This window comes from Lathamus discolor, chromosome Z (genome assembly GCF_037157495.1).
Source record: "Lathamus discolor isolate bLatDis1 chromosome Z, bLatDis1.hap1, whole genome shotgun sequence".
NCBI lineage: Eukaryota > Metazoa > Chordata > Aves > Psittaciformes > Psittacidae > Lathamus > Lathamus discolor.
This window is the reverse complement of record NC_088909.1, coordinates 59,954,637-59,977,510: the sequence shown is the minus strand read 5'-3', so window position 1 is coordinate 59,977,510 and position 22,874 is coordinate 59,954,637. Positions and strand designations below refer to the sequence as shown.

The 22,874-nt window shown below is 44.6% G+C and overlaps 1 protein-coding gene across 2 annotated transcripts in view; it reads left to right on the top strand.

The window, feature by feature from the left end:
* The window catches only part of ABCA1 (ATP binding cassette subfamily A member 1), a 95,909-nt gene extending 73,572 nt beyond the window's left edge, over positions 1-22,337 (top strand). The window contains exons 25-51 of one of the 2 annotated variants that reach the window (XM_065663419.1): positions 110-182; positions 711-913; positions 1,921-1,969; positions 2,078-2,191; positions 2,498-2,646; positions 3,078-3,202; positions 3,579-3,677; positions 4,709-4,898; positions 5,049-5,143; positions 5,562-5,594; positions 6,342-6,447; positions 7,144-7,218; positions 7,641-7,810; positions 8,715-8,892; positions 9,444-9,559; positions 9,648-9,792; positions 11,089-11,212; positions 11,845-11,974; positions 12,108-12,228; positions 12,410-12,472; positions 12,937-13,043; positions 13,475-13,616; positions 17,162-17,296; positions 18,035-18,138; positions 18,266-18,358; positions 18,532-18,775; positions 18,978-22,337. In XM_065663419.1, coding sequence (XP_065519491.1) covers positions 110-182; positions 711-913; positions 1,921-1,969; positions 2,078-2,191; positions 2,498-2,646; positions 3,078-3,202; positions 3,579-3,677; positions 4,709-4,898; positions 5,049-5,143; positions 5,562-5,594; positions 6,342-6,447; positions 7,144-7,218; positions 7,641-7,810; positions 8,715-8,892; positions 9,444-9,559; positions 9,648-9,792; positions 11,089-11,212; positions 11,845-11,974; positions 12,108-12,228; positions 12,410-12,472; positions 12,937-13,043; positions 13,475-13,616; positions 17,162-17,296; positions 18,035-18,138; positions 18,266-18,358; positions 18,532-18,775; positions 18,978-19,118 — 3,324 coding nt within the window. In that variant the 3' untranslated portion in view covers positions 19,119-22,337. Of the gene's footprint in view, positions 1-109; positions 183-710; positions 914-1,920; positions 1,970-2,077; positions 2,192-2,494; positions 2,647-3,077; positions 3,203-3,578; positions 3,678-4,708; positions 4,899-5,048; positions 5,144-5,561; positions 5,595-6,341; positions 6,448-7,143; positions 7,219-7,640; positions 7,811-8,714; positions 8,893-9,443; positions 9,560-9,647; positions 9,793-11,088; positions 11,213-11,844; positions 11,975-12,107; positions 12,229-12,409; positions 12,473-12,936; positions 13,044-13,474; positions 13,617-17,161; positions 17,297-18,034; positions 18,139-18,265; positions 18,359-18,531; positions 18,776-18,977 lie in introns of both variants that reach the window. The other variant, XM_065663418.1, reaches the window with a different exon arrangement.
* Positions 22,338-22,874: the final 537 nt, after the last annotated feature.

Sequence of the window (22,874 nt, the reverse complement as noted above, 5' to 3'; positions counted from 1 at the left end):
ATCCAGAAAGTTGCAGCATCTGATTGGAGTTACCTAGAGTGTAGCATCTGATGGGCCCCTTTTTGACTAAACTGTGGGAAACAATGGTTGTCTTCTCCTTTGTCACCAGGATGACAGTGTCTCCCAGAGCAGCTCTGATGCTGGCCTCGGCAGTGACCATGAAAGTGACACACTGACAATAGGTGAGGCTTGGAAAAGAATGTAAGATTCAGCCCCAGTACTGACATTGCTCTATCTTTTACCGTAGGCAGCTGCCTTAACCTTGTGCCCCTGTGCAGCTATAGTCTTCGGACAGTTATTAACTTTACAGAAATGGTATTTTTAAATCCATAATGTTGGAATATTTTACTTTAGCAAGTCACTTTGGGTTCAAGCTGTCCCAAGATTTAATAATGGAAGATTAAATAGCTTCTAGGCTTGTTAGTGATCTGTAATATTTGCTGGGGAACTGTACATAAGTAACTTGCAGGGCTGCCAGTAGCATGTAAAAGCTCTCCCAGATTCTGCAGATAAAAAGAATAGCCAGGCTTGAGTCCAGGCTTTCATCCAAGCTTGTGTTAAATGTAAAAAGAACCAGACTTTCCACGGAAATGAGCTGCTTTCCAGAGATGTTCCATTTTCCCTCAGCAAGGTTTTTCAGACTGAGATCTTCTTTTCACATACTAAGCAGTAGCAAGATGAACACTGTCTTTTCCTTTTGGTTCTTCTAGATGTCTCTGCAATTTCAAATCTCATTACAAAGCATGTTCCTGAGGCCAGGCTGGTAGAGGACATTGGCCATGAATTAACCTATGTCTTGCCGTACAAGGCTGCTAAAGAGGGAGCTTTTGTGGAACTGTTCCATGAAATAGATGACCGTCTTGCTGATCTTGGCATTTCCAGCTACGGCATCTCTGAAACCACTCTGGAGGAGGTGAGTGACCTGAAGATCCTCTTTTGAACCTAAAGCAGGCAAAATGAATCATGGCAGAAGTAAGAATGATATGGAGTCTTGCCTCTTCCTGTAAACGTTTATTGTGGAACAGGCAGCTGTGTGTTCATCTCCAAAATGGATTGCTTTCTGTCCTTTTTAAGTGTGTGCTCATAGAAGCGTGCATTAAAAACTGAAATGTAGCACAGACAAGAACAGACAGGTCCTTTGTACTCAGCTGCACTTTGCTGAGATGTCATGCGAAGGCTGGCTCCCGATTTGGATTCTGATGACAATGTAAACACCTTTGAGGTATTTTTAGGGATGCTTTATGCTGCTCTTAGCTGAAACATACCTTTCAGTACTGGAGAACATGCATTACAGAAACCACTTAGACATGTGCCCTTGTCAGGGATGTTTTTAGGGTTTGTTCCTTGTGGCTGTGTTCCAACTGACAGGTGTCCTTTTCTTTTATCATGGAAGTGTCATACACTTTATCCCCTGTTTATCCCCTGTTCTTTTGGATAATGACAAGGGAAATTGAAATGATAGTGGTGTTGTCGGTTTGAGGTTGGTGTCTAGGTCCTCCCATAGCTGTGAAGGCCTCTGGCTGCTATCTATAAGATTAAAATGGATTTTTTTCTGGTTTAGGAGAGTCTGTGGAACAAGGTCCACAAAGGTGCCTATTCAAGCATTAAGAGGAGTGTGAACACTGTCAGAATAGGAGGAAAATGGAATTCCCTGAATTTAGTAACTATGTTTGTCTCTGTCTGAAACACAGGAGCAGTGGGAGCTGACATTGGAAAGGGGAATGGCTAGTATGTGGTTACAGGCTGGCTCATGAAGGCTGGAGAGAAGCCACAAAGCCCATGTCTCCAGGGGCAGGAGAGACGCGGGAGAAACCATGTGTCTTCTCTTCTTATGCTGCATTTGTCTTGTGCTCTCTTATGGCAGTCCCCACAGTATCACTCCTCTTCTAATATTCACTGACACTTATCGTTGCTTTTCAGATCTTTCTGAAAGTGGCTGATGATAGTGGTGTGGATGCAGAAACCTCAGGTGGGTGAAGTTATCTCCTACAGTGTCAAGGGGGACTTCAGGCCTTGTTTTTTCTGGGGGTGAGGTTAACTGAAGCAGCTCAGCCAATCGTAATTGCATTATTTTCAGATGGGACATTGCCAGCTAGAAGGAACAGGCGTGTGTTTGGAGACAGACAGAGCTGCCTTCGTCCATTTACAGAAGACGATGCATTTGATCCCAATGATTCAGACATAGATCCAGGTACTGCTGGGACTCAAGCCTGTTTTCTTCTTCTGGACACTCTTTCATGTTATAAATATTGCAGATCATACGGCTGAGACTGCCAAAGAAGTGATGGTTTATTTGCCTTTAGTAATAGCGGGCAGTGCGATATCCACAGCCTGCCAAATCCTCCCATCAAGGCTCAGAAACATAAGGGTCAGAATGCATTCTTGTGAGTTTCTGTTGTCATCTCTGCTCAGCCATCACCCTGTTTCTCCAGCATAGAAGCACCCAGAGAATGTTGCTCTGAGCTTTTGTATGAAGGTAATTTCTTCTTGCTAGCAGAATCCAGAGAGACAGACCTTCTCAGTGGCATGGATGGGAAAGGATCCTACCAGATGAAAGGCTGGAAGCTCACCCAGCAGCAGTTCATGGCTCTGTTGTGGAAGAGGCTGCTTATTGCCAAGAGAAGCCGGAAGGGGTTCTTTGCGCAGGTGAGAGCACCCAAGATGTACGAAGTCCCTCAACAGCTCTGGACCATGCATTGTATTCAGAGTTAAAGGTGGGCAGAAAACCTCAGCGGAATACAGATAACCAAAACTGGTCTTCAGTGCACATCTGAGCAAAAAAGGGGCCTGTTACAATTTAACCATGTAGTTACCCTATTCTTGCACAGCAAGCATGCAACTGAGGTTGAAATTTCAATTTGGCCTTGAAAGCAGGATTTGCAGACTTAATCCTCTACATCCCAAGTGAGTGCCCTGATTGAATGCCAGGATAGGTCTTGAATTGGTGTCTAGCAATGCTTTGGTGTAAATAGCAAAGACCTTCCTGGGAAACTTCAAAGAAGTCATTCATATGTAGCTCCTAATGTCTCTGGGAACATTCACATTAGAAAGACTTTATTCTTTCCTTGCAATTTCAGATCGTGCTACCCGCTGTCTTTGTGTGTATTGCTCTCATGTTCAGCCTGATTGTTCCTCCCTTTGGAAAGTATCCCAGCCTGGAATTACAGCCCTGGATGTATGATGAGCAGTACACTTTTGTTAGGTATGTTTCTGGTGGCCTAGTAATGCTGTTTTTCTCTGCAAAAGTGAGTTACTGGTTTCCTTACCAGGTTGTTTAAATTTGTTTTCTGTGCTTAGCTCAGAAGCACATTTTAAGAGTCCTGTTATTTTCCTTTTGGTCCTTTAAATGCCAACTACTGGCAAGACCATACTATTTCTGAATGGTGCTGACTCTAGTAATAATATGCACAAGATAATATGTGTGTGTGCTCCTAGGCCAGACTTTTTTCAAAGGGAAATCTGCACCCATATCCTTTTTCTGAGCTCTTTCACTGTGCTGTCAGGCTTGCTCTGTTGCTACTTTTGCTGTGTGCCTGTTATCCCACTGATCTGATAGCATTTCTCTGCTTTACCCATAGCAATGATGCTCCAGAAGATCCAGGCACTCAGAGGCTTTTGGATGCCCTTCTCAATAAACCTGGCTTTGGTACCCGCTGTATGCAAGGACACTCCATCCCGTAAGTAGAACTCTGGGCTGAGAAGAGGGAGCCCAGCCCCAGCTTCTGTTCACCCAGTAGATTTAGCAAGCTTACGATAGTCATACATGGCCAGAGCAGGATTTAAGCAAGAGTTGCAATTACATTCATTTTTTTGGCTAAGGACCTTTTAGAAAGTTACAAGCCCTCAGCATGGTGAGGGAGTGAGGTTTGAGTGCAAATCCTCACTGACAGAGGTGGAAAGGAGACAGTAATCTCTCCCTTAAATTACTGTTTGGTCCTTAACATGGAAAACGACCTAGTCATGTTGCTGTATGTTGTTGGCTGTAGCTATTCCCATTCCACAATCCTCTCTGTCTGCACTAGGACCAAGCAAACACCAGCAGAAAGAGTACAGAGCCAGACAGCACTGGTAATGTTTCCTAGCTCTGCCATTGAATTGCTGCATGGCCTTGGGGCAAGGGGCCCTATGTGCTGGCGAGTAGTGGAAATTAAGCTGTATCCTGCAAAAGAGACACAGGAGCTGGGTTACTCCACCCATGGAGCATTGTGAGGAGGCTGTCCACTGATGCTTCCTTGGGGAGGAGTCATATTTTCGTGCCACAATGTCATGCAAGAAAGACTGCCTGCCTTGATCTTAATCTTGAGTTGGAACTGACCCATAAGGATCATTGATCCCAACTCCCTGCTCCTTGCAGGAGTACCTGAAACTAAACCGTATGACTAAAAGCATCATCCACACACTGCTTGAACTCTGGACACTGTGCCTGCTGGGACTGACTGAAATAAAGCACTCGCGTGCTGTGGAGTGAATGAGAAGAGGGGAGTGTCTACTGAGTGTTGGCAAACCTCAGTCTCTTTGGTACTGGGATCTGTTAGAAACTAGAGTCTGGTCTGTTGCTCTGAGCTGTTCATCTCATGATGTCAGGCTTCCTTGAAAAACAGCCTGCCTTTTCTGGGGACTGTGGGATCTGTTATTTAAATGGCCCATAAGAAAAGGACCTCAGAGTTGTTTCAAAAACTGCATTTGCCTTGCCTCTTCCCTGACACAGAGACACTCCTTGTACTGTGGGGCAAACAGAATGGACCACTGCTTCAGTCCCAGACTCAGTCCTGAACATCTTCTCGAAAGGCAACTGGAGCATGCAGAATCCTTCCCCATCTTGCGAGTGCAGCAATGAGAAGATCAAGAAGATGCTGCCTGTGTGTCCCCCTGGTGCAGGCGGGCTACCACCACCACAGGTAGGAGGGAGCTCAGTGGTACTGCAATGAGAGGTGCTCATGGAGAGCAGAGCAGCTGGGTTTGATTCTTGTGTACTGCACACAGTTTATTTAACTTGGCATCTGTGTTTTCTGATGGACATTTATCTGTGTTTTCCCTGGTGATGCCAGCGCGAGCAAGATACTGCTGACATCCTTCAGAATCTGACAGGTCGCAATATATCAGACTACCTAGTGAAGACCTATGTGCAGATCATTGGGAAAAGGTAATTGCTGAGCACATCCTCTTCCTTCCTTCCACACGAAACGTTGCTTGCTGCATGGGGGATGCTGCGCAGATCAGGCAAATAGGCATGTGCAACCCAAGCTCTTAAGCAGTGGGCCAGAGCCGCTCAGCTCCTCACACTGTCCTGATCCACAGCTCAAGTGGTGTTTCCGCTTTATTAGTTTCTGCTGTGGCAGCACCATGGGCTGTGTCCTGAGCCTTGCAGGCACAATACAGAGGAAGTCTGTACTCCAACCTGTGCTGGAGGGGGATTACATCAAAGAGGAGTAGTGGGACTTATGCCAGATGTGAGAGGCTATTGCACTCTCTTTGCCTGGCCATGTGCCTGCAGCACTGTTAGGTCTGTGTCTCCTCTTGTTTCACATATTATACATCAACTTTCTTTTCTGTCTCTACAGCTTAAAGAATAAGGTCTGGGTGAATGAGTTTAGGTGAGTTACAGCTTTTTCTCTAGCTTATATGTGTCCACTAATCCTCAAGCACTGTGTTAAGCAGGACAGACCCACCCCACTTCACAGTTTGTTTTATAACTCTTAACTGCCAAACGTTGAGGGAGCATGTTTAAGGATAACCTGGGACAATCCCAGAAGACATCACTGGAAAGCATGTTTGCCTTATGCAGAGAGCAGCATTGGCTTGAAAAGATTTTCAAGGCCAGCCTACTAATACTTAATCCTGGCAGGTGCTATTTTCCAAGCAGAAGAGCCAGGGAGATGCCAGCTTTGAGTGCACTCACAGCAGAGGATAGCAGGATTTCATCAAACAGAACAGCACGCTGAGCAGTCATAGAATCATAGAATCATGGAATGGTTAGGGTTGGAAAGGACCTCAAGATCACCTAGTTCCAACCCCCCTGCCATGGACAGGGACACCTCTCACTAAACCATCCAACACAAGGCTTCATCCAACCTGGCCTTGAACACTGCCAGGGATGGAGCACTCACAGCCTCCCTGGGCATGAGATGATGGGTATTTAATCCTAGAAAAAAAGGAGTAGGAGACATCATGGCTAAGCAACAATGTAGGAAGATCAAAGTAATTCCTTTGTGTAGGAGCAGAGAAACTGTCCTGGGTATAGTGCAGGAAAAGGAGACAACTGGGGAGGGAGGAGGAGTGGCATTTTTTGGAGGTCAGCAAGTAGTCAGGTCTTTAGCATCACTTTCTATCCGAACTTTCAGGTATGGTGGCTTTTCCTTGGGAGCCAGCAGTTCCCTCATGCTTCCTCCAAGCCATGAAGTCACTGATGCCATTAAACAAGTGAAGAAAATCTTGGAGCTAGCACAGGTGAGTAGCTGTCCTCCATAAACTGAGCATGAACAAGTATCAGAGTCCGGCTACCTGGGAGGTGACTTGCAAGCCATAAAATGGGGAGCATGTCAGTTGTTTCCAGTGGCTTCTCCCTATTGCCTCTGAGCTGGGGTTTCCCTGGCATCTGGGAGAAGCAGAAGGCTTAGGGACACACTCGGCTGAAGCTTATGCAGCCCACGTGCTGATGTGGGTTCTGTCGAAAACTACTTGCAAGTGGTGAGGATTACAGTCACCTCTGAGTGCCTTATGGCAGGTCTGGGCAGGCAAGTCTCAGGGAGTTAACAAGTGGTTGCCATCTTCTTCGAAACCTGAGTTGAGCCCTTCTGTGCTGAATCTACCTTTGCTAAGATGAGAATATGGCCCGCTGCTTTATTCTGAGACTGCCTGTGGGCTGCAGTGTCTCTGAAGGTTGCTGCAACCCTGGCTAATACTTACTGCCGGGAAAAAAGAGGCATAAGCCTGACCTGACTTACTGGTGGGAGTGCAGAAAGGAAAGAGGGGAAGAAAGCTGCAATTTCTCAGCCTTCCTGCCACCTCCAGCTTGGCAGATACAGGCTGCAGAATGGAAAGAAAACTGTCAGAGCTGTGAAAAATGTGTGAACCCTGCTAGACTGCAGTACATGAATGAAGGTACTCTCAGAGGGGAAGTAACTGTGTCTTTGCTGTTTGCAGGGAAGTTCTGGAGATCGGTTTCTCAACAGCTTGTCAAGTTTCATGAAAGGCCTGGATACAAAGAACAATGTGAAGGTAAATTAACCAATCCTCACTGCTGTGCCTGTTATTTGAAGCTCTGGTAACCTGGAATTACTTTTAGTTAGCAAAGTCACAGCAGTATGCCTTGGACAACTGCATAGACTGTAGCTCTCCGTATTTGCTAGTGGAGCAAATGCAGCTTGCATCCTTGTGTGGGTTTCCCCAGAATCTGTTTCTCCCTTGGGAGTCTAGGCCTAAGGCTGAGGAGTTCAGTGCTGGATCAGTACTAGCTTTCAGCAGCCTCTTGTGGTTGTTGATCAAACTGTATGTTCTGTCCTTGAGCAAACTAGCTGGAGGGATGTGGAAAGAAATTATGTGCCCTTAATATAGAGGAAGGGGTGTTCTGCAGGGCTCAGGAACCTGTTGTGTAGCTGATGCACCTTGTGCCTTTCTGATGCTGATGTGGTCTCTTGCAGGTGTGGTTCAATAACAAAGGCTGGCATGCCATTGCCTCTTTCCTGAATGTGATCAACAATGCCATTCTTCGGGCTAACCTGGAGCAGGGAAAAAATCCTAGTGCTTATGGGATCACTGCCTTCAATCATCCACTCAACCTCACCAAGCAACAGCTCTCTGAAGTGGCCCTGTAAGTCCTGACATGAATGTGGATAGGTTTGGGCTCATCAGCTACTGGTTACTGGAAACAGGCAACATGGGAAGTTTTAGCCTCAGTGGTGGAAATTCAGCAGCCTGTGGTATTTAGGCTCTAACATGATGGCCTTAATTGCCATGGTCTGGGCAGGTGGCAACATGTGCTGTTGAGACTGGCTGTTGAACAGCAGTGCTGTGCAAGCTTTCTATGTCTCTGAGTCACTGGAAGCTGTAGTTTCTAAGAACCAGAGTAATCTTCAGACCTGCTGCTGTTTGGGAAGTTCCTCTCAGCCAAATCAAGAAAGGTGTATCTTTTGTCTGAAGGTGCCACTGTTTGACGAGGAACTTGATAGATCCTGTTCATTTTTGCCCACTCTCTCAATCAGGGGCAACACACAGTAATGCATAGGGCTTACTGGACTAGCCCACTACTACCACAACCAGAGTCTGGAGTTAAGCTGTGTGCACATGCACTCGTCAAATCTTAGGGCAGTGGTAGACTGACAGTCTACCACAGCTCTGAACTTTAAAAAAAAAAAAAAAACCAAAAAAAAAAAACCAAACAAAAGACAAAGCCCAATCCATCCCAAGGAATGCATTGAGAAACAAAGTGGTTTCTCAAAGGAAGGCAGGAAGCAGTCTGTTACGCTGAAGTTGCTAACCTTCAGGTTGTGGTGCTAGTCTTGAGATGACAACAGGCTGTGTATGTTCCCTGTGTTGTATGGCTGGAGAAAAACTGCAGTTAAGACAGCCTCGTGGCCATCCTTCACCCTACTGAACAAAGACAGCAGAAGGAGAAACAGTTTCTGTACTACCCTGCATGAGCAGCTTTATTTCATCTCAAAGGAGCTAGCACCAGCATACAAACACTTTGCTTGCTTCTTTTTTTTTTTATCCAGGATGACCACCTCAGTGGATGTCCTAGTCTCCATCTGTGTGATCTTTGCCATGTCCTTTGTTCCTGCCAGTTTTGTGGTTTTCCTTATCCAGGAACGTGTCAGCAAGGCTAAACACTTGCAGTTCATCAGTGGTGTGAAGCCTGTGATCTACTGGCTGGCCAACTTTGTCTGGGATATGGTAAGGGCTTTGTGACTGTGCTAAACTGTCCTCCACTCTGTGTTTGCAGGATGTCTGTTGCACTGAAGTGCAAAGAGACAGTTGGGGCCAGTGGACACTATACTAATTCAGTGAATAACAACTGTGCCTATGACTTTTGTCATAGGGTCAGTGGTTCACCTCAGTGGAACATGGGACACTGAACAAAGGATGGGAGGGTAACCATAAGCTTAATTGTCAGCATTTATTATGTCATTTTAAAATACCTGCTCCACAATGTTTGCTTATGTAGCCCCTTGTTCTGCTCCGTTCAAAGAAGGATTTTTTTCAACATGTGCTGTCCAGAACCTCTGAGATTCTGTTGACTGCTTCTAGAGGGACCAAGAAGCATAAATCCATGTGTACTACATTGTAGTTCACACATGTGACACTCCTAAGAATCTCCATTGGACACAGCTTTGAGAACACTGAACAATGTTGAAAAACATTGGTTCAGAGCAGAAAGACACCTTTCATTATTTTTTTTTTTGTCATTTGGAAACAAATCTAAAGCCATATTTTTCACCTTCCAGTGCAACTACATTGTTCCAGCCACGCTAGTCATCATCATCTTCATCTGCTTCCAGCAGAAGTCCTATGTATCCTCTTCCAATTTGCCTGTCCTGGCTCTCCTTCTGTTCCTCTATGGGTAAGGGATTTGTCATCAGAAGGATGACTGGGAAGGCTCTTAGACTTGGAAGGTTCTTACCTGATGTTGCTGCCTTTCCTCTTGCCAGGTGGTCGATCACCCCTCTGATGTATCCAGCCTCCTTCGTGTTCAAAATCCCCAGCACAGCGTATGTTGTGCTGACCAGTGTGAACCTCTTCATCGGCATCAATAGTAGTGTGGCCACCTTTGTCCTGGAGCTCTTCACCAACAACGTATGTTTCAGCAGAAGCTCCTCACTGTCTTGGGCTGCTACAATCTAGTTTCATATTGGTCCCACTTTGCCTTAAGCAGCCAGTCCTCCAGATGGGCTAGCCCATCCAGATGGGGTAGCCATTAGCTGCTGCAGCAGTTTAAACAAAGGTTCTGAGGAGAAATGGTTCATCAGTGTTGTAGTTAAGGTGGGAAGGGACCTCTTGAGATTGTATAGTCCAACCTCTGAGCAGGGTCAGCTAAAGTGGGTTGCACAGGGCCATCAGGTTTTGAAGGTTTCTGGGGCTGGAGACTCCACAGTCTCTATGGGTAACCTCTTCCACTTCTCAATCACCCTTAGGGTAAAAAACAAAATAATTTCTTATGTTCAGATGGAATTTTCTGTATGTTCTTCATAAGGGGCAGTTTCTGTGTACTACAGGCCATTTCAAGCAGTCAGGCATTTAATTGCCTTCCATTTTGCCTCCCTTGGCAAATACCTCTCTAACTGTACTGGGAACTTACACACTTCAGTTTTTCCAAAGCCAGATGCCTGGAGGCGGTGGAAGTTCCTCTTATGCCTATAAGCAATGCAAGGTGTTTTAGCAGGTCGCATTTGATCCATAATGGCGTGAAGTGTACCTTGTGGGAAGAAGTTGAGGGCAGCCTGTGGGAGTTACCTGTTGATTGTACCACTGCCCCTAGGCATAGGGAGGCAGTCCTTGATGATGGTCTCTTTTATTACAAGGCTTGTTTTAGCTCAGTATGAACATGTACATGTTTGTAGATAAGTGCCTGGCAGAACAGGAACCTCTCCTCAGGCTGCTGTCAATCCAACCCATGAGCTAAACCAACTGGAAGACCACAAAATAAAAGGATTAGGGCCTGCAGTATGCAACAGGGAGGGGCTACACAGCCTCTGAGATAACCAGACTGTGCAAGCACAGCTTTCTTGTTTCCTCAACCTGTAGCCTTTCTGCACATTATTGTTTGCAGACACCGCTTTTTAGACTGTGACTGTTTGGAGGAATTTCTCCTTGGGTGCAGTTTGCTTGTATTGGTAGCATCTTGAGCAAGGCAAGAACAATGACTGTCCAGAGGAGACATGGCAGTGGCTTTTGGGAGAGCATTTCTAATCATTGAATTTTAGTGGGGATGCAGTGTTGGGGGACGGAGGGGTCAATCACAACATGCATTTGAAGTCAGTCTTAAAGGTCTTTTCCAGCCAAAATGATTCTATGATTCCGTGGTCACACGTGGCAGGTGGTGGCTGCTTTCTGCTCACATGGCTCACTGGCACTTGATTTTTGTCTTAACAGAAGCTGAACAACATCAATGACATCCTAAAGTCTGTTTTCCTCATCTTCCCCCACTTCTGCCTGGGGCGGGGACTCATTGACATGGTGAAAAACCAGGCCATGGCTGATGCTCTGGAGAGGTTTGGTAAGCGAAACTGTGTATCCCAGGGACAGTGGCCTGAACTGAACAGGGAAAGCTTGGGTCTGCTCTGGATAAGCAGCACCCCTTGCTCCTCTGACTCGTCAGGAACTTAAAGTGCACAGTTTGCACTACAAACCTGACCGAAGCTGGCAAGTCTCCACAGCTGCCCTTTTTAGGTTGTTTCAAGGACAGAAGAGGGCCTGGCAGATAGATACCCATAGTTTTGAGTTATTAGGGGCATTAAACAAAACCGCATAAACACAACTGCATAGAGAGGATCACTAGGCCAAGTGTAAGGAGCGGCCGAGACCCTGGAAAACTGGATAGGTTTTTTTTTTAATGGGATGCAGATGCCAGGCCTGACTCAGTCTTTCTGTGCTTCACTAAACTTTCATAAAGGTGGGCCAGCTGTCCTTTGGCAGACTGATTTCTCTGGGCCTATGTCCCAGCTTTGCTGCAGCAAGAAATGTGCATTCAGCCACAACTGGCCCCTTGTGTGGTCTGTCCTTTCCCTCTTCCCGCTGGCTACTTTCCAGTTGCCCCAGCGCCCAACTTGGTGAGCTCTGCAGGAAGAAATGCTAGCCTTCTTCTGTTGCTTGAGAAAGGTGACTGTGCTGTTCGTCTCATTTTGGCAGGAGAAAATCGTTTTGTGTCTCCTCTGTCATGGGACCTGGTGGGAAGGAACCTCTTTGCGATGGCAGTAGAGGGCGTTGTCTTCTTCCTCATCACAGTGCTCATCCAGTACAGGTTCTTCATCAGGCCCAGGTAGGTTGTCTGCTTCACTTCAGTGCTGCAGGCAGGTGAAGTTCTCACTGGTGCCCCCCATGAAGTGTGGAGAATATTGACTGTGAAGGCCCTGTCATCTTCTGCTAAAGCTTTAGCATGTTACTCTCTCCAGGCCTGTCTATGCCAAGCTGCCTCCGGTGAATGATGAAGATGAGGATGTAACCAGAGAAAGACAGAGAATAATTAGTGGAGGAGGACAGAGTGACATCTTGGAAATCAAGGAGCTAACCAAGGTGACAGAAGTTCTGCATTCCTAAGACTACTTGATACAAAACCACGCACTTCACTAGAAGCCTTATTCAGAGGGATTTAGTGTGATCAAAAGCAGAGTGTGTTTGGAGTTTTGAACACTTACGGCTCAAATTAGAGTTCTCACTGACATTGTCCTTCTCATTCTTCTTCTCCTGGTTTCAGATTTACAGAATGAAGCGAAAGCCAGCTGTTGATAGGATCTGTGTTGGAATACCCCCTGGAGAGGTAAGCTTATCTGTCAAATTCTTTGCTCTGCTACTACTGCAGTATTTAAGAGCAACAGACAGCAGAGAGTAGGGTAAGATCAGAAGCAGATTATATTCAGACTATATCAAAGGAAGTTGCCTGGAAGTTGAAGCAGTTTCTGATCTTGTGTCTCTCTGCCTTTGAAGAAGGTACTCAATTCAGTGTCTGGGACCAGAGGCCAAACTCTGGTACCTCAGTGATTGGCACAGATAGGCTGTGATGGCACTGCACCAAGGTGGCACTACAATTAATTCATTTTCTCATCCTGAAGGCTTACACTTAAAATAAAAGCCCAGAGGCTTTTTTTCTAAAAATGCACAAAAGGCTCCCTCCAGCTGTCCTGGGGGTCGGATTTGCTCCTTCCCATCTTGTCAGTGCTGAAATGATGTAGTTGAATCCTGTTCTCAAAAACACTGCGCTCATCTGCTCTTTTGTATCACCAGTGCTTTGGACTCCTGGGAGTAAACGGTGCTGGCAAGTCATCCACTTTTAAGATGCTAACTGGTGATACAGATGTGACAGGAGGAGAAGCTTTCCTCAAAGGAAACAGGTGAAAAACAATGCATCTTTCTCTGCTTTGTGTCAAAGCAGGTTCTTTGCTGCTTTCTTTGTCATCTCCCACAGCCTTAGTTCCACTTCCAGCAAGTCTAAACTCTGCCCCACTTTTCCCTTTTTCAACTCCTGGCATCTGTTTCTGCCCTTTGCTGAGTCTGGTAAAGTATTTCATGAGCTTAGGAAACTTGATTTATTCTGATAGTCACTTCTCAGTACCTGCCCTCTCGTGTTCAAATATCATATTGAAAAAAAAATGAGGGGGTGACAGGGAGAGAAAAAAACGAATTTGGCCAAGATGGACTTCTAGGATCCTGCATTTTTGTTAGTTCCGTGATTACAAAACTACTGTTTCACTTTCCTCCTTTTAACACCTAAAATAGCAGCATGTACTTATGAAATCCTAACAAAGGGGTTTTTCTTTTACAGTATCTTGTCCAACATCCAAGAAGTCCATCAGAACATGGGCTACTGCCCACAGTTCGATGCTGTTAATGAGCTGCTGACAGGGCGAGAGCACTTGGAGTTCTACGCACTCCTGAGAGGTGTTCCAGAGAAAGAAGTCTGCAAGGTAAACTACACACCATAGGACCCACTCCAGTGACCAGTTGTTCCTTGCCTGCATGCACTCTCCCTGCAACACATGCAATGCCATGATGTGAAGATGCTGAAGATGCTGTGTGGTGAAATCTGTCCCCCTTTCCTTCCAGATCAAACCGAAGTTGCTAAAATGTACTAAATGAAGGTCAGATACTTTGGGTCCTGAATTCTCACAGTGAATGCATTTCTCTACTGAATGACTTCTTTCCCTTAAGAGTATAAGGGCTGTTAAGCTGCAGGTCATGCAGAACCTAATCTGCTGTCAAGAGTTAATTCTTCAAAGTCTCAGGGAGGAAGCACTCTATAGCTTAACAGAAGCCTCAGGCTAGCTGTTACATCTTTCCAGTTGATAGTGCTGCATCCTTAAAGTACTGCTATTTCAGCATGCAAACATGGTGTTACACTAACAGTCTTTAGGCAACTTAGTGGCAGCTGCCAATACCATACAGCATCTTTCACAGTTTTCATGAAGTGTCCTGGGTGCTGCAGAGCAGGAACCACTGTAGGTAGGAAGATGACATCTGTACTCACTGCTTTGGATAGGGGTCAGATCTGGTGTCTAGGGTATATCCAGCTAGCTTGAATCCCTCTTTGAGAGTAGCGATGCTTGGTGAAGACTGAAAGCTCCTTTGAATGTTGCTGGTGAGTTCCTCTGTGTGATGTTCCCATCAGCCCCCTGTAAAAAGAGACCCAGTTCCGCATATGATCCAACTAGTAGCTGAATCTCTTCCCCCTAACACTTCTTAGTCCCCAGGACAACAATGCCTGGCCATTGGCACTAGTACTAATACTCTTTCTTGTATAACAGGCCAGATCCTCCCCATCTGTCTGAAGAGCTAAAATGCAGCACAGTGGGATTGATGTGTGTCAGTAGTGAGCATGTGCCTGCTGCAAGTCCACAACACCTAGAAAGCTAGCTGCACAGGGCAGTCTGCCATTCTTTTGGATGTGCAGGTGCATTCCCAGCATCTGGCCTTCAATAAGTCATCTCTAGAATGGCTGATTCCCTTAGGGATTGGATGCCTCTCTCTGTCGTGGTCCACTTGGCTGAGCAATACATAACATCTTCCTTGTAGGGAAACCTTTCCTTCACAGCTGCCAAGAGTCACCTCCAAAGGCTCTGGACTCAAAGGCTGAGCTCCAAAGGCTCAAGGGACTGTTTCTCTTTTGCAATTGCTCTGTCAATTCCCCCTTCCCTAGTAAGTGATCCCAGCTGCTTGGTTTTCCTACCTTCTGGTTTGTGACTGTCAGCCTCATTGTCCCAGCATCAGAGCAACCAGGTGACGATGTGCTCCCCTGGAAGACAGCTGAAATCTTTTTGCATGTTCTGCAGCTTGATCAAGGTCCAGGGTCAAGAAGTAACCTCTTCTTCTTCTTCCTCTTTCTCTGGTTCCTGCAGAAATAACTCTCATTCAGATGCTGTCCCCTGTAGTATGTACATTGTGTCTTCATCTTTCTTCACTGCATGAGTTGCTCTTTGTGGCTCTCATTTGCTCTTCCCCTTGCTTACAGGGGCAACCGACATTGGCACAGATTGGTCCTTTGGTTTAGCTGCAGTGTCAATTACTGGGATTGGAGCAGCTGCAGTGTCTGTCACTGTGGTTAGAGTGGCTGCACTGTCTGTTGTCAGGGTTGGTGTAGCTATTGTGCTTAGGGGTTGAGTAGCTGTGTTGTCTGTTGCTTTGCCATCAGATCCAGAGACATCTTTTTCCAGAGTCGCGCTGTACGTGTAGGCCAAGTCCCAGCACGTTGCCATGATTTGTCCCTCCCTGGTGTTGCCAGGATGACAGCACACCTCATTTAAATGTTCTGATGATTTTTCCAGATTTTGCACTTGTTCAGGCGTGAAGTTCCAAAGGACTGGAGGGGCCCATTGGCCCAGGTGCTTGCCCATACAACCCCATACATCCTCACACTCATGACTGTCCAGCCTGGAGGGAAAATCTCTTTGTGGTCCTCCTATATTGTTGTTTAACCCTAGACAAGACCTGAGCCTGACCTTGCTTAACTTTCGAGATGAGACAAAATAGGGTGTTCTCAGGTTGATACGGCCATGGGTAAAACACACACTGTATGGGTGTTAACATGCTGATCCCCAGCACAAGCAGCAGGCAGGTTTCAAGGGTATTTAAAGACCATCGAAAACCTTTAGAATTCTCAAATGCTGCTCTAAATAGTCTGGTGGGGGAGCTGGGGACGTCTCCTTCATAGGTTGACCACCCGAGGAGCAGAAAAAAGATGTGTAATTGCTAAACACTTTTATTATATACCTCTCAAAGTATAGAGGTGATGACCACACTGGGAATGCAAGACAGATCAGTTTCACGATCAATGAGTCCATTGCATTACAAGTCATTAACATGAAATACAGTGAAACAACAACCTTAGCCTAGGCTCCCCAGCCAATAAACACTAAAACAGCAAATACCAGCTGTAAGTAAGGTACGATATGCTGGAACTTGTAAGATCAAGAGCAACAACTATGAGAGCCAGTAAATCAGCATTGTGACATGTGACTATTAATCTGAAACAATGAATGCTTATCACAAATATGATTAGACACACTCCTGTCAGATCTGTTGTTATCTCAACCCATCATGCCCCACATTGGGCACCACAAATAACTGTCATGGTTTAAGCCCAGATGGCAACTCAGAACCACACAGCCACTCCCTCCCTCCCTCTGTTCTTCCTCCCCCTGCTCCCAGAGGGATGGGGAGGAGAATCAAAAGAGTGTAACTCCCACGGGCTGAGATAAGAACAGCCCAGTAACTAAGGTATAACACAAACCACTGCTGCTGCCACCAATAATAGTAATGATAAGGGAAATAGCAAGGGAAGAGAATACAACAGCTCACCACATGCTGACTGATACCCAACCTGACCCAAGCTGTGATCAGTCCCTTATGGGTAACTCCCCCCAGTTTATATACTGGGCATGACGTGCTGTGGTATGGAATACCCCTTTGGCTAGGTTGGGTCAGGTGTCCTGTCTCTGCTCCCTCCTGGCTTCCTGTGTCCCTCCTCACTGGCAGAGAATGAGACTGAAAAGCCCTTGATCGGGGTAAGCACTGCTCAGCAACAACTAAAAACATCGGTGTTATCAGCGTTTTTCCCAGGCTGAAAGTCAAAAACACAGCACTGCACCAGCTACTAAGAAAAAGAAAAATGACAGCTGCTGCTGAACCCAGGGCGCTAGCTAAAGCCAGTGCTGCTATGAGCACTACACTGCTGGTTAATGTGGCTGACTGATGTCAAAATCATGCTCTCTGGCCAATTAATGGTAGCCAATTGATTTTCTGGCCTCCCAGGGGCAGTATTGAGTATATCATAATCTAGAGGTGAACAGGGTGTTTCAAAACCCATACCCATGGCACATGAGAGCCTCACATCAGTGGCCCTTATGAAAAAAAAAAGATTAACATTTTTAAAGGTAAAAACTCATGAGGAAAATCTCACTGTGTAGATTGATGTTGCTGCGCTTGACTCAAGCGGGTGGTGTGCTCTCTCTTATAGGTTGGTGAGTGGGCAATTCGGAAACTGGGTCTTGTGAAATACGGAGAAAAATATGCTGGGAATTACAGTGGAGGGAACAGGCGCAAGCTCTCCACAGCCATTGCCCTTATTGGAGGGCCACCTGTGGTGTTCCTGGTGAGTCTGCAACGTTTGCTCATTAACATTTTCCTTAGAAAACAGAAAAATCAGGTTCAGAGGAAGACCAGATTGTCACAGCCAGATAACGTTTAAATACATCATTAGTCACTTAAACAGGAGCAAAGAGCAATAAAGGAATAAAGATTCCTTATTTAAATGTACGTGCAAGCTATAATGTGACTCTGGGCTTCTGTTTCTGAAAAATCACTGAGTAAGTGGGGTCTCAAACATGATGCCAGACTGCCAGCATCTTTACCACATTAGTACAGCTGCAAAGATTTCTGTAACTACAAAAATAACAGCCTTCCTGGCTGGACCTGGGCAAATCTTACTGTGTGGGAGAATTAGTCCTGTGGTTTTAATAATTCAGTGAAGATTAGAAATAAATAATGTGGGATTCTTTAGATTAAAACTGGGGACAAATCTTAGGATTATTAAAATTCATAGTTCAGGAAAAAGTAGTCTAGTTCTCTATTTAAACAAACTAATTGATTTGTTTTAGAACAGCATATTTCAACGTTATACTTGCAGAATAAGCAGTACTTCTCAGTTTTGAAAAAAAACATTTGCTAATTTAAAAATTGGAGTGTAAATTATATTCTCATTTCAGAAAATTAGTCAAACCTGCTTATTTTCAACATTTCCAGTATGCATGAACAGAATGGACAGTTATTTCAGAGATATTTGTTGGTAGAATGTAACAGAATAACCTCGATTTTGTATATATTTTTGCAGGATGAGCCAACAACAGGGATGGATCCCAAAGCACGTCGTTTCCTGTGGAACTGTGCTCTGAGTGTAATCAAAGAGGGAAGATCAGTGGTGCTCACATCTCACAGGCAAGTAGCAGCTCAGTTGTATCATACCCTGGCTTTTGCATCCATCAGGGCTGGATGCTAAACTCTGTTTATCTGCTCTGCCCTTCACTGCTGCTTGCAGTGCTAATGAAGTTATTTCTGCCTACAGCATGGAAGAATGTGAAGCCCTGTGCACTCGAATGGCGATCATGGTCAATGGGCGATTCAGGTGTCTGGGCAGTGTCCAGCATCTAAAGAACAGGTAGCTATTTTCATTTTACACCACAGAGTTATCTGCGGTTTAGGGAGATGATACAGTCAGACTTAATTCCTCTGTCTTAATTGCTATTCTGGCTATAGGAGATGCTGCTGGATTTTAAACTGCACTTCTGTTTCAAAGACACTTAACTCCTGTGCTGGTGCTCTTGTTTACAGGTTTGGAGATGGTTACACAATAGTGGTGAGAATTGCAGGGGCAAACCCAGACCTGAAGCCCGTTGAGGAGTTCTTTGGGCATGCCTTCCCTGGAAGTGTCCTGAAGGAAAAGCATCGGAACATGCTGCAGTACCAGCTTCCCTCTTCACCATCTTCCCTGGCCAGAATATTCAGTATTCTGTCCCAGAACAAGAAGAGACTCCACATTGAAGACTACTCCGTTTCTCAGACCACACTTGACCAAGTAAGTTTTTTTAGTAGCCTGTCTGCCAAAATCTTCTTCTTGCAGAGGTAAGAATAAATCCACCAGTTTACTGGACCTATCTTTTAAAGGCATTTTAGTGGAGTGCTGAATCCTGGGACTAGTTCAGGAAGCTCAGTGTGTAAAATGCCCTGAGTTAATGAAAATTCAGGGTGATGTGTGACATAGCCTTTTTTTCCTGCAGGTATTTGTAAATTTTGCTAAGGACCAAAGCGACGACGACCACACTAAGGATCTGTCACTGCACAAAAACCAGACTGTGGTAGACATTGCAATCCTTAATTCCTTCCTGCAAGATGAGAAGGTAAAAGAAAGTTGTGTGTGAGCCACTTCCAGCAAAGAAATGATGAGCAGAATGCAAACTTCCCTGGGATAGGATACTCCCAAAGAAGCTAGAGGAAGAGAAACTGGACACTCTACTGATAACCATTCAATGCAATGCAATTCAATGCAACAGAAACAAATTCCTTTGCGGGCCGTGCCTCATGGAGTCGTCTTGTACTGTGCTGAAGTGAAAGACTTGAACTTAGCTCATTACAGTATAACTCTGAAGCTGTGGTAAAGCACCCACCAGATGCTGTGGGATTTCAGCTATACTGTGTCTTGTCCTGTACAGTATGCTTTCACTAGCACTGCAGAAATAGTTCACTGTGGAATCGTGGCCAGTGGTTATTTATAGGTATTTTAGACATGCATGTTTTAAATCTTTAAAACATTCGTGTTGTGAATGGGAATTTTGTGGTGTTACATCCATTGCTGGCAATGAATGCACCAAAACAGTCAGTGGCAGGAAAAGTCACCACCAGTGTTGTAGCCTTAGATTGTGAAAACTTACCTGACCACCTGCTTTTCCTAGACTGGTGTAGGTGAGTTGCTGACAAATCTGGGGCCACAAAGCAGTACTGTGCAGATGGGATGGCAAGAGACAAGCTATCATATCTGTACATCTCCATCAGTAAGTGGTGATACACAGAACCATAAACCCTGCAAATGCACAGGATTGACCCACCAGCATCATAACCAATAACCTACTCTGGCTAGGGTTTTGTGAAGTACTCTCCTGCTCTTTGAGGTACTGCAGCAGCTGCCTGAACAGCTAGCAGGAGGAAGTGGGTGAGAAGCAGACCTAGCGTTTGGACCACAGCAGCAAACTCAGTAGTTGTACAAGCTGCTAATGCCAAGAGCAAATTCTAAATCATGAGATGTCACTCAGATACGTAATATCTGCTCTTTAACCCCTGCTTTGCACCAGAAAGGTACCCATAATCTGAAATTACTGCTTAGCACAAGCATGTTGCCATTTCTGGCTTTGACAGGTAAAACTAGAAATGAGATGTAGATTTTTTTTTTTTAACAGTATTATTTATGACTTTAAATAGGTAGGTAGCTTAATTAGGGATTGAAAGTGCTTTTCAATTGATCTTTGTAGCCACAGTATTTCTTTACATTGTGCCTGCAATGCTATGCTCTCGTTCTGTCGATTCAGTGATAGCTATGTTCATGATCTGACCAAGTTCCAGACTCTAGCAATCAGCTGCTATCTGCAAATACTGCAAGTTGTTCATGTCAAATGTTTTTGTTTGGAAACTGGTATAACATTAGATTATTGTGTAAGAAGTTTCTGCTTCTGTTGTGCAGTGTAGTTTCAGTCATTTGGTGATCCCTAACTGGAGAACACACCCCTATTACACATGTGACAAACTGCTTCAGTAAAAATCCCCTTGAAGGACAAGATTCTTCAAAGTAGAAGTGCTACAGTTACATCAGTCAATAATTTCTGAAGTTTTATGAAGCCAGAATAATGTTAGAGGGCATATTTTGTAGTGAGAACAACCAATTCTCATTGACATTGTACAACAGTCATGGGAGAGTATGCTTTCATTAGTATGCTTACAGGCCCCTTTACCTTGCTTTTACGTTCAGAAATAGGTTTGGTAATGTGGTTTGAACCCAAGTGCAGTTCCTGGGCTATTCAAATATGTCATGCCCCTTCCATAAATACCCATACAGGTTCGGCACTAGTTCTTGATGCCACTCCACTATGAATCAGTCACGGACTGTTTTCTTCTGTGAATGTCCATAGCAGCCTGATAGACAGTCAAGAGGCTGTTGTGAGCCGGACAGAGCTTTGGGTGACATGGTCTAGTGTGAGGTGTCCCTGCCCATGGCAGGGGGGTTGGAACGAGATGGTCCTTAGATCCTTTCCAACTCAAACCATTCTACGATTCTGATTCTGTATTTCCAAGTATACTTGGTAACACTGGCCAAATCAGAAATTTTGAAACACAGTTAAATGTATACAAAGTTCCCAATCCCTGCTGTGTCCTGCCTTGGGATAAAGTAAGAGCTTTCTACAGACTCTGCTGAAGTGCCTATTTTCATACTTTTTTTTTTTTAACTGTATTTAGTACATTGCTAAGGGGATTGAGAAAGGAGTATAATGGGGATTGGTATACCTCACTTAAAACATGATTTGTTATTACGTTTATGGCATTGTCACCCTACGGGGATGAGTAGCAGGGTGATGAATACACCAGACTTCCAGGTGCAGAAAAATTACTAAACAGCTGCGCTACAGCCATGACTTCTCTATGAGAGGCTGCAGCTATGTTACGGTATCATTGAAACAACTAGCATGTATTAAAGGCTTACCACTGCTAAAAATCACTATTACAAATCAGCATTAAGTCACCAAAGTGAAGGGCTTAAGTTTTGCATGGCACCAAACTAGTGCATGTAAAACTAGAACGAGTTCTAGGAGGATTCAGATTTGGTCCTGAAAGGGCTGTGGTCTGCTCTTTGAAACTGCTCATTTAAATGATTAATTTAGCAGGAGACAACAGTTACATCATAATCCTCTTTCCTTATCCCACCACCAAAATTCTTGATTCCTATTGCCCTGTGACTGTCATGCTCATACAGAGTCTACTATCTGTGACAAAATATTACAGTAAATACAGATCTTAACCAGACTATTTCACAGCTCTGACCTGACTCATTTGTCCTGAACAGCCAGCATAATTCAACTTTCACATGAAGATTTGTCATGGAATAAGTTCAGACAGCCACTAATTTACTCATGTGTTGGGGAAAAAATCACTGTAGAGTCACATACAGTATATGAACCACTCTTGGTAATGAAACTGCGCTGAGGTGTTAACTTATTCTAAATCATATTACTATTGACCTTTTTGTAGTACATTCGTATTTCGGTAAGGAGTTGTTGTATTTTCCCCATGGTTAAACTACCACTTTATGCTTATCCTTCCCTCCTGAATTATAGTTGGTCCTTCGTTCCAAGCACTTTATGCTATCTGTAATGGGATCTATTTTTTGCACTGGAATATCTGTTAACTTTGCAAAAATCTAGAGCGATTTCACAACTGAAATTCCTAAGTTAAATCCTTAAATGGTCGTTTTCAAGAAAAAAAAAGTATATATATTTGTATTTGCTAATATCTGTTATGTGAAGTATCAAAAGGCACTCTAATTGCCTTGTATTAAGTGAAAAATAAAGCTGTTGTGGCACCATTGGTTTTCAAAATGTCATTTTTGCATATGTTCTTTTGAGGAGTGCTGTTAGAATTTCTAGTTTTGCCCATTTTGTTTTGTTTGAAGTTGATGTATAATGTACAAGCAAGTTCCAGTATCTCTACAAATTGGCACAGTGCACATACTATTTTCAGTCCAGCGAGCTGGCACGAGATTTGAAACGGAAGTGCTACTTGGAGTTTCTAAAGGTAGTAAATAAAAAGGTCTCCAGCAAGTCCTGAAAACAGTCATCCATGCAACTGTCAAAACCAGCTGCAGAGCACAATAAACTTACCTGGATGTTTAAATCCCAAGCCAGCTACCTGCCTCTGAGTATTTCCATTACACAGATGTGGAAAGTTGCAGCTATTGATAACTGCTCCCCTCTTTGCTAAAACAGCCTATGCCTGTTTGTACTGACAAAGCACAATGCTATGCTTCAGTATAAAGACTCTGAAATACGCTAAACTTAACGAACCCTTAGCTAGTAGCAAATTAAAGGAAAACTATTCCAGTTAATACTAGCTTGATTTAGAACAGCAGTTTACAA